Below are 10,953 nucleotides of genomic sequence, written 5' to 3'. Positions count from 1 at the left end.
TGAGCCGCAGGGCAGTATTCCAACGTAACGACCCCAAGCACACCTCCCAAGGCGACCACTGCCTTGTATAAGAAGCTCAGCGTAAAGGTGATGGACTAGCCAAGCATGTCTCCAGACCTAAACCCTATTGAGCAACTATGGGGCATCCTTAAACGGAAGGGTGAAGGAGCGCAAGGTCTCTAACATCCACCAGCTCCGTGATGTCGTCATCGAGTGGAAGAGGACTCCAGTGGCAAACTGTGACGCTCTGGTGAACTCCATGCACGAGAGGGTTAAAGTGGTTGTAAAAAAAACAACCTGCAAGACAAGAACTTTTTGCACTTATGAGCTGGTTATCAGAGGTGCTCCATGTTGTTTACACGCATTGTAACATTTTGAATGTAACCCAACATTCTTTAGAACGAATGTGGTAATTGTGCTACAATACATTTCATACTTTTTATAGCTTTTGTCTGCCCCTCAAAGGAGGTGTATAATTATGAGCTTTTCAATAACACTTCCATTTTTTTTTTCTATCCACTGTAAGGTGCCAGTTAAACATGTTTACAGAGTGCTGCAGTGTCAGGAGGAAGAGCTCACTCAGATGGTCTCAACAATGTCTGATGGCTGGAAGTTTGAGCAGGTAAGCCATGAGAGTAACTAATACTTTTTGAAAGTAAATGCAGTGACAAAAACCTATGAGGGCACTTGTCACATGTTTATGGATGGCTTAAAGTGTTTAAAAACCATAACCACGAGCCTCTGGTATTTGCTGCCTTTTTTGGTCTGTTAACAGTTAAATCTTGTATTTTAACCACTTGCTTACTGGGTACTTAAACACCCTTCCTGCCCAGACCAATTTCCAGCTTTCGGTGCTCTCACACTTTGAATGACAATTACTCAGTCATGCGACACTGTAGCCAAATTAATTTTTGTCCTTTTTTTTTTTTTTTTTGATTTGATCATCTCTGGGTTTTTATTTTTTGCGCTATAAATGAAAAAAGACCGAAAATTTTGAAAAAAAAACGCATATTTCTTTGTTTCTGTGCCAAAATTATGCAAGTTATTAATTTTTCTTCATACATTTTGGCCACAATTTATACTGCTACATATCTTTGGTAAAAATAACCCAAATTAGTGGATATTATTTGGTCTTTGTGAAAGTTAGAGAGTCTACAAGCTGTGGTGCGAATCGCACAAAATTGATCACATCTGATGTACTGGTGGCCTATCTCGCTTCTTGTGACCCGAACAAGCCAGGAAAGTACAAATACCCCCCAAATTACCCCTTTTTGGAAAGTAGACATTCCAAGGTATTTAGTAAGAGGCATGGTGAGCTTTTTGATGTTGTAATTTTTTTCCCACAATTCTTTGCAAAATTAAGATTTTTCTTTTTTTTTTTTTTTTTTCCCACAAAATTGTCATTGTAATAGGTTATTTCTCTCACATGGCATGTGTATACCACAAATGACAACCCAAAATAAATTCTGCTACTCCTGAGTATTACGATACCACATGTGTGGGACTTTTTCACAGCCTGGCCACATAGAGAGACCCAACATGCAGGGAGCGCCATCACGTGTTCTAGGAGAATAAATTACACATCTAACTTGTTGACTACCTATTACACTTTGAAGGCCCTGGAGCACCAGGACAATGACACGTGGCACTGATGACAGATGGCACTGATACGTGGCACTGATGACACGTGGCACTTATACGTGGCACTGATGACACGTGCCACTAATACGTGGCATTGATGACACGTGACACTGACAGGTGGCATTGATGACACGTGACACTGACAGGTGGCACTAATACGTGGCACTGGGGGCAGGATGGCACTGGGGCGGAGGGCACTTTTTTTATTTTATTTTTTTATTTTCCCACTTACGGCCGCTGCAGCCGTTCATCTCTCCCCTCTCACACGCTGTCTGTGTGAGGAGGGAGAGTGGCGCTGAGAGATGATCTCATATGTTTACATATGAGATCATCTCACATTGGACACGCTGATGGCGCTGTAAACGGCCGCTGTGATTGGCTGTTACAGCGATCTGTATTTGCCTGTCTCCGGGGGACATGGCAAACACAGAACTTCCCCGATGCGCGCCCGCGGCGGCGCGCATTGCGGAAGTAAACACGAGGGCGTTAGGACTCTGCACGTCTCCCGACGAAGGGCTGCTCGAGAGCCGTCATTCTGCTATTTATGGGCTGGCGGGGAAGAGGTTAAGATGACTGTTCAGAAAATGTTCAGAGTACAGGTAACACCTTGAGTATTATAAAGAAGCACAACTGGTGGGCAGTAGGATTTTATCGATAGTCCGACATTACAAACATTTTTTAAAACCAAATTTTATTTTACACAGTCAAAATACAGTATACAAAAGTCAAGATAGACATTCAAAATACAGTGGGTCCCTCTTGATGGCAACTACAGTGCCTTGCAAAAGTATTCTTGAGCCCCCCCCCCCCCTTGGCTTTTTACCTATTTTGTTACATGAATCCATTCATCTGAATTATATGTGAGGGATCAAAACACAATATTCTAAGTTGGTGAAGAAAAATTAGAAAAATATATATACATGAAACAATTTTTCAGAAATTAAAAAAAAATGGTAATTGGCATGTGCGTATGTATTCACCCCCTTTGTTATGAAGCCCATAAAAAGCTCTGTTGCAACCAATTACCTTCAGAAGTCACATAATTAGTGAAATGATGTCCACCTGTGTGCAATCAAACACACCTTTTTGAAAGGCCCCAGAGGCTGCAACACCTGAGCAAGAAGCACCACTAACCAAACACTGCCATGAAGAAGAGGAACTCTTCAAACAATTAAGGGACAATGTTGAGAAGTACAAGTCTGGGTTGGGTTATAAAAAAAAATATCCAAATCTTTGATGATCCCTAGGAGCACCATCATATCTATCATAACCAAATGGAAAGAACATGGCACAACAGCAAACCTGCCAATAGACGGCCACACACCAAAACTCAGACCGGGAAAGGAGGGCATGAAAAAGAGAGGCAGCACAGAGAGCTAAGCTAACCCTGGAGGAGCTGCAGAGTTCCACAGCAGAGACTGTATCTGTACATGGAACGACAATAAGCCGTACGCGCCATAGAGTTGGGCTTTATGGCAGAGTGGCCGGAAGAAAGCTATTACTTTCAGAAAAAAACAAAATAGCACGTTTTGAGTTTGCGAAAAGGTATGTGGGAGACTCCCAAAATGTATGGAAGAAGATGCTCTGGTCTGATGAGACTAAAATTTAACTTTCCCCAGTTGTCTTCCAGGACAGCCCCTGAGAGATGGAGTCCCTCCCATCGTTACCGGAAACACATTGCCAATCAGTTCAAAAGGCGGACCTTCAGGTCCCTGGTCAGTCATTTGTGTTTCCTCCGTCGGAGGAACATGTTGCCAGGAACCAGGAGGACTACATCTCTCAGGAGCTGCCTGAAGAGGGTGAACCTGCGCTGGGGACTGGGTCCTGTCAGGCAGGTTCGCTGCTAGTCCATTTTCTCTTTAAGGGCTCGGGTACCGTCCAGCATTGTAGGAGCCGACCCGCTCCCTTCCTCTCTCCAGTGCCGAGGTGGCCAGCGTCAGGGTGATGTTAGTTCCCCCTGAGAGCAGTGCGGCAGCCTGTGTCCTCTTCTGCTCTCTGCGCTGATAGCGGCGGGGGTCGGTGACGCCGTTGCCTCATTTCCTGCGGAAATGCGTCACCCCTGTGTGCCGAGACTTCCGGTTCCGGGTCTCTAAAGGCACAGGGAGGAAGAGGGAAGCCCACGCTGTGCCTGTACGATCCCGCCAGCGTCCAGCTGCACCGGACTAGCGGCGGGATCCGGATCTCAAGGGGGACCATGGAGGCTAATCCTCAGGACGCTCCGGTGGAGGCAGGCACCAGTCAAACCAGGTAGGCTGCTGGGCACGTCATTACACTGGTGGTTGGTGGTAGTGTGGGGCTGGGACTTGTGTTCACTTTACAGGTCGGGTGATTGTGTGTCTGGTGGTGGTACAGCACAGGTGTTCCCTAGCATATTAAGCCTAATTACTAAGGATACCCTCTTTTCTATTTCAGACTAAGGAAGCCCCAAGAGAAGATAAATCTGGCCGCAAAAAATGTCCAAACTGTGGAAATAGGTTATCTTCAGGTTCTGGTAAGCCTTATGCAAGCAGTGTATTGCAGGCATTCTTAAGACAGAGGCAGATTCTCCCCTGGCTAAGTTCCTTGGCTCCTTTAAAGAGGAAATGGCTTCAACTTTTAAATCCCTTCACGATTTGATTACGGACTTAGGTTCAGCTGTTTCCACCACTAAGGCAACCACAATCTCCTCCTCACCATGCCTTACGACACCTAGTTCAGGGGAGCCCCGTATAGTCAGGGAGCATAGCCCCGCGTTAGCTAGTCCTGAATCCTCTGACATTGATTCGGATCAGGATGAGGATCAGGCTGTAGCTAACAAAGGCGCAAAGTATAAGCTTTCTCTTGAGGAGATAGAGGAGCTTTTAAGCACCATTTATGATACGCTGGAAATTGATGAAAAAGAGACTCAATTATCCAGGCATGATTTAATGTATGAGGCTCTGGGGAAGAGGCAGGCGAAGGTTTTTCCCATACATAAGGTACTTTCTGATCTGGTTCTTAAGGAGTGGTCTGAACCAGACAAAGTCTTCTTTGCCAATTCCTTAAAAAGAAGGTTCCCTTTTGACGAGAGCCCAGAGGCGGTCTGGAATAAGAATCCAAAACTAGACGCACCTCTTTCCAAGGTCTAAAAGCAATCTGACTTAGCCTTCGAAGACATGGGTCACCTAAAGGATCCAATAGATAGGACAGATGTGGTCCTAAAGAGGGCCTGGGATGCCTCCATGGCCGGGTTAAAACCGGCTCTAGCCACATCTTGTGTGGCTAGAAATTTGGAGTTCTGGCTATCACAGCTGCAAGAGCATCTAAAAGCAGGCATTCCTAGGCTGAGCTATTAAAGACCTTTCCTATGCTCTTTAAGGCCACGAGTTTTATCTCTGATGCCTTCACTGATTCAGTGAAATTTACGGCTAAAAGCTAGAAGAGTGGTATGGATGAAGACATGGGGTGGTGACACAGCATCCAAATCTCGCTTATGTAGTGTCCTGTTTACAGGGGATTTGGTCTTTGGCCCTGAATTAGATACCGCCTTAGAAAGGACGGCAGACAGGAAGAAGACTTTTCCCATCAAAAAGAAAAATTTTCAAAGAAAAAATTTTCGTCCCTTTAAGGAACCCACCAAAGGGAAGGAGTTCAAGCCTAAAAAGCACTGGACAGATCAAAAAGGGAAGGGAAAAGGGGGCTTAATTTTTAGCCGCCCAAGTCAGGCCTCTAAGCCCCAGTGACGTCAGGCTCCCTGTGGGGGGGAAGGTTATCAAGCTTTCTTCCACAATGGGAGAAGATAACCGCAAACAAGTTTGTTTTAAACATAATAAAGAGAGGGTATGCGCTAGAGTTTCACAGCTGCCCACCCTCAAAATTTCTTGTAACAAAGCTCCCGAGCCATTGAGAGAAGGCCAGGGCTTTACCTTTGTTGATAGGGGAAATGGTGGATCAAGAGGTATTGACACCAGTCCCCGTTCAGGAGCAGGGGGACGGTTTTTACTCTCATATATTTGTGGTAAAAAAGCCGTCCGGGAAGTTCAGACTGATTATGAACCCCCGCCCTCTGAATCTCTCCATCCGATACAAGAAGTTTCGGATGGAGTCGATCTATTCAATAAGGAATCTCCTCCAAGAGGGGGTATTTATGGCTACCCTGGATTTAAGGGACGCCTATCTGCACATACCTATAAGGAAGGAATGCCAGAAATTTCTTTGCATGGCTATTCAGATAGATGCAAAGATTTATCATTTTCAGTGCAGAGCTCTTCCATTCGGACTGTCAGCCTCCCCGAGAATCTTCACCAAAGTTCTCGGGAAGCACTAGTTCCGTTAAGGCTTCAGTCGGTCTCGATCATTCCATATCTAGACGACTTATTACTGACGGCCCACTCAGAGAAGAGCTCTCTCGGGACTTACAGTTAACACAGATCAGTCTAGGACAGCTGGGATGGATTATCAATCAGGAAAAGTCCAAGACTGTTCCTACTCAGGAAATCCTTTACCTAGGCTACAAGGTCAGCTCAGTGGAACAACGCTTGATAGTTCTGCCGGAGGAAAATATTTTGAACCTGTGGCGCAGAATCTCTTTTCTCCAAACCTCTTCCAGGTGCACAGTAAGAGAGATCATGTCAGTGCTAGGCCTCATGACGGCAGCCATTCCAGCTGTGCAATGGGCCAGGTTCCATCAAAGAGACCTCCAGGGTTTCTTGCTAGATCACTTGAAGGGCAAGGAGTTGGAGGAAGAGGTAGCAATTCCCAGAAGAATAAAGCAGTCCCTCTGGTGGTGGAAGGACGAAGGGAACCTAAACAGGGGGGTTCTCTGGGTCTTGCCTATCACCTCTACTCTGACCACAGATGCGAGCAGTTGGGGTTGGGGAGCTCATCTCAACTCAGACTGGGCCCAGGCCAGTGGACTCAGGAGGAGAGGCTCCTCTCCTCCAATTGGAAGGAGTTAGCGGCAATCCTCAGGGCTATGTTGGCCTTCCAAACTTTGCTACAGGGTCATCATCTACAGGTCCGCTCAGACAATATGACGGCTGTAGCGTATCTAAACAAACAAGGAGGTACCAGAAGTCCTCGTTTGATATCAGTGGCCAGACACATTTTTCAGTGGGCAGAGTCCAATCTAAAATCCATTTCTGCGATTCATTTGAAGGGGGAGATGAACTGCACTGTGGACTTCTTGAGTCGACAACAAGTTTCGAATCAAGAATGGTCGCTACATCCAGAAGTTTTCAATCTGATAGTAACTCACTGGGGAAGGCCAGTAGTGGATCTTTTTGCAAACAGGTCGAATGCAAAAGTCCAAAATTTTTGCTCTCTATGCCCCAGAGGATCGTCCCTTGGCAGTAGATGCGTTACAAATTCCATGGTCTTTCAGCCTGGCATATGCGTTTCCACCTCTCCACCTTATCCCGAGGGTTCTAGCAAAGTTCCTTGCGGAGGAGACTTGCTTAATCCTTGTGGCACCATATTGGCCCAAAAGGCCATGGTTTACAATGCTGCTACAGCTGTCGGACCAGCCTCCACTGAGACTTCCCTGCAGACGAGATCTCCTGTCGCAGGGACCTCTTTTTCACCCTCAGGTAACCTTGTTGAGCCTCTCGGCGTGGTTACAGAGGAGGAAATCTTGAGAAGGAAGAGTCTGTCGGATAAGGTGATCCAGACCCTGTTACAGAGTAGAAAACCAACTACCAGGGCTATATATAAGAAAGTTTGGAGAAAATTCAATAGTTGGTTGGACAACTGTGGAGGAAGGGCATGCACACAGCTGATATCCTTCAATTCTTACAAGATGGGGGAGACGAGGGGTTAACCCCTAGTACTATCAAGGTTCAGATAGCTGCCTTAAGTGTATACTTAGAAAGACGGTTGCAGGAAGATCCTTTCATTTCTAGGTTTTGTAAAGCAATCTCTAGACGTAAGCCAGTCAGAGTCAACCAAACTCCTTCCTGGGATTTAGCTGTCGTTCTGAAAGCGTTCTTAGGATCTCCTTTCGAACCTATATCAGAGTCCTCGCTAAGATTGGTTACGTTCAAGACAGTCCTGTTGGTAGCAATCACTTCAGCCCGCAGGGTTAGTGAGATGCAAGCTTTTTCTATAAGAGAACCGTTCCTACAGATGTTGGAAGATAGAGTGATTCTAAAAACAGACCCTGGGTTCTTGCCAAAAGTGGCATCTAAATTTCACAGGTCGCAGGAAATCGTCCTTCCTTCCTTCTTTCTGTCAGAATGCGTCAAATAAGAAGGAGGAAACTTCATTTGTTGGATGTTAAATGTTGTATTTTAGAATACCTTAAGGTAACAAGTCCCTTTAGAATCTCAGATTCCCTCTTCATCCTTTTTTCAGGTCAACGCAAGGACAGAAGGCCTCAAAAGCCACCATAGCTAGGTGGATCAGGTTAGCTATTACAGAGGGTTATAGAGCAATGAACAAAGACCCTCCTGGGGGTGTTAGGGCCCATTCCATAAGGGCATTGGCGGCTTGCTGGGCAGAAAGGGCTGGTGCTACCCCGGAGCAAATTTGTAAGGCAGCTACGTGGTCAAGCTTTTCCACCTTTACAAAACATTATCGACTGGATCTAATGTCCAGTCAGGATCAGGCTTTTGGGAAGTCCTCCATGCCGTGGTCCCACCCTAATCTGGTGAGTACTTGGGGATCCTCTCAGGGGCTGTCCTGGAAGACAACTGGGAAAACTGGAGTTAGTACTCACCGGTAACTCCTTTTCCAGTGGTCTTCCAGGACAGCACGATCCCACCCTTTATTTTTTTCACAAGCTTAATACAATAATGATATTGATTGTTGTGGTTATGTTGTTGTTTCTTACAGTTCCATCCTTCGGTTCTTGGTAAATGACTGACCAGGGACCTGAAGGTCTGCCTTTTGAACTGATTGGCAATGTGTTTCCGGTAACGATGGGAGGGACTCAATCTCTCAGGGGCTGTCCTGGAAGACCACTGGAAAAGGAGTTACCGGTGAGTACTAACTCCAGTTTTTGGCCATCAAAGGAAATGCTATGTCTGGCGCAAACCCAACACATCACCCAAAGAACAGCCCCACAATGAAACGTGGTGGCAGCATCATACACATGGGGTTGTTTTCTCTTCTATTCACTGACCGACACAGCTCCTCTAAGCCCCTGTACACACGGCCAGAGATTTCGACAACCAAATCCATCGGATTTTGTCCGTCGGATTGTGTCCGAAACTGTTGCATACACTCGGTCGGACTAAGTTGTCGAAAAATCCGATTGTTCAGAACGTGATGACGTAATTTCGTTACGATGGGACTACGTTCAGGCTAGTAGCCAATAGCTTTGATGTAGGAATTTGATCTGAGCATGCGTGGCACTTGGTCCGATCAAAATTCTCTACACATGATCGGAGTATGTCCGATCGAACCAGTTGGTCGGGAAATATTTCCAACAAGTTGGAAAATTGGGTCCGCCGGATATTCCGACGGAATCAGTCCGATGCATACCACACACAGTGGGATTATCCGACAACACGGTCCCGATAGGACACATTCCAACGGATTCTCCGACCGTGTGTACAAGGGCTTAGACTATTGGGTTGTATACCTTTCCCTTTAGGAGACACTAGGCAAAGTTGTAACACAACACTCAGAACTTTCAGTTCCGCCCAGGGGGCGGTCTCCTAGGTGTCAACCATCCACCCTGCCTTGCAGTAATCCGTTTTCTTTTGCCTAGTGAAGGAGACAGACCTAGGAACCTTGAGGTCCCATAGGTCCGTCTTTTTTTTTTTTTTTTTTTAATGCAGAAGCTTCGCTTTTTGCGCAGAGGTGGTCAGTGAGCTTTTATGCTCCGGGCATACATATGACCGGGCTACTGATGTATGGATCACAGTATGCTGGGTCAGCAGCTACCCTGTAACTGTTCAGTGAGTAGATCTGCCGTGGAATGTCTCCCAGCTCTGCAGGACTGGTAAGTACAGCTCTCCCTGCCTCGTTGGGACTGAGCAGCTGGGCATTCCCTGGGAGGTCGATTTTGGGGGTCCCCTCACCTCCCTCTCCTCTCTCCCTCGTCCCTATCTTCCCTCTTTACCCCCTCCAGGGGGAATGCTGCATGTGGCTGCTGTGTGTGTGTGTGTGTGTGTGTGTGTGTGTGTGTGTGTCTATACAGGGGCTCCGTGGGCTCTCACCTGATATGGGGGGGGGGGCTGGCTGATGGCGGTGATCCTGGGTCCTGTGTGGTGTCCCCTGGAAGGTGCCTGTGGGGGTCTGCTGTGAATGGTGCAGCGCTGTGGCTTTGCAGGTTTTTTTTTTTTTTTTTTTTTTTATTTCTACCTCATGATGATGTTTGGCAGCCATTTTAGGCGTGGGCAGAGCAGACTGACTGTCTGGGCTTCAGCAGCCATTTTCTATGTGTTTCCTATTAAGGCACTGGCGGCCATTTTCTGGGAGCCTGACCACGTTTTCAGTGTTCTCTGGCAGCAGCATGGCTCATGTGCTCTTACAGCCATTTTCCCTGTGTTTCCTGTCTGTGTACTGGACGCTGGGCGGCCATTTTATTGAAGCCTGAGCATTTTTTGATCGCTTAGCGATCATTTCAGCGGTTATCACCAACTTTTGTTTTCTTCTGCACCTGGGTGCACTCAGGGACTACAGACACCACTTGTGGACAGTGCAGATCTCCCCAGGGTGGTGAGTCCGGTGGGAATGAGCCCCCTCAGTCAGCGGCAGCAGGGAGGGTGGGACTGTCACTGTCCTAAGCCCCCTTTGGGTGGCAGACAGGATAGGGTCAGCATGGCTTCAGAAACTAGTTTCTTCCCCAAAATCCAGGCAATGGCAACCGGGTTCCTGCAGACTGCGCAGTACCCATGGACACCCTGATGGCGGTCCTAAATTATTTTGTTGCTAGATGGAGGTGGTGCATGGGAAGATGGATGCAATAAGGTGGCCCCTGTTCCCCCTTGTCCTCTGGGGAGAGCTCTGGCACAGACTCTGGCTCTGCTGAGGCTGGTGACCCCTGCTCTGTCTTGTCAGATGACGCTGACCAGGAACGTTCGGACAGTGAGGATGAGTCCCTGTTCGGGTCCGTGCGCGACAAAGCGCTTGTTGGAGCACTTAAAACAGCTGTGCGTGATACCCTGAAGTTTCAGGAGGCAGCAGGTCCCCCTGCTGATGTACCGGTCCCTTTTGGGTCCCGCAAGCAAGCATGTTCACCTATAGTGTTCCCATATCTGACTTGTTTGCAATTTCACTTACAGGGAGTGGGGTCACACGCAATGGACCTTTTTGGTCCCCAGGCACATGGTGGCGCGTTACCCCTTTGAGGAAAGCCTTCTCACCCCCGGCAGTGGGAACTCCTGCTTTTAAGGATCCCGCGGATAA

The 10,953-nt window shown here is 47.2% G+C and overlaps 1 protein-coding gene across 6 annotated transcripts in view; it reads left to right on the top strand.

Annotated features, from left to right (window-relative positions):
• Positions 1 to 10,953, top strand: part of LOC143924687 (BTB/POZ domain-containing protein KCTD5) — a 156,050-nt gene that overhangs the window by 97,117 nt on the left and 47,980 nt on the right. For 3 of the 6 annotated variants that reach the window (XR_013261908.1, XR_013261910.1, XR_013261909.1), the window contains exons 4-5: positions 527 to 622; positions 4,054 to 4,132. Coding sequence is in view for 3 of the 6 variants with exons in the window: in XM_077449097.1 (XP_077305223.1) it covers positions 527 to 622 (96 nt within the window). In the remaining 3 variants the exon portion in view is untranslated. The remainder of the gene's footprint in view (positions 1 to 526; positions 623 to 4,053; positions 4,133 to 10,953) is intronic. The other 3 variants (XM_077449097.1, XM_077449099.1, XM_077449098.1) reach the window with 1 other exon arrangement.

The sequence above is a fragment of the Lithobates pipiens genome, unplaced genomic scaffold (assembly GCF_037356315.1).
Source record: "Lithobates pipiens isolate NorthernLeopardFrog02 unplaced genomic scaffold, aLitPip1_a1.2 Scaffold_22, whole genome shotgun sequence".
Classification (NCBI taxonomy): Eukaryota; Metazoa; Chordata; class Amphibia; order Anura; family Ranidae; genus Lithobates; species Lithobates pipiens.
The sequence above is the reverse complement of the archived record's forward strand: the minus strand, read 5'-3'. Positions and strand labels throughout refer to the sequence as shown.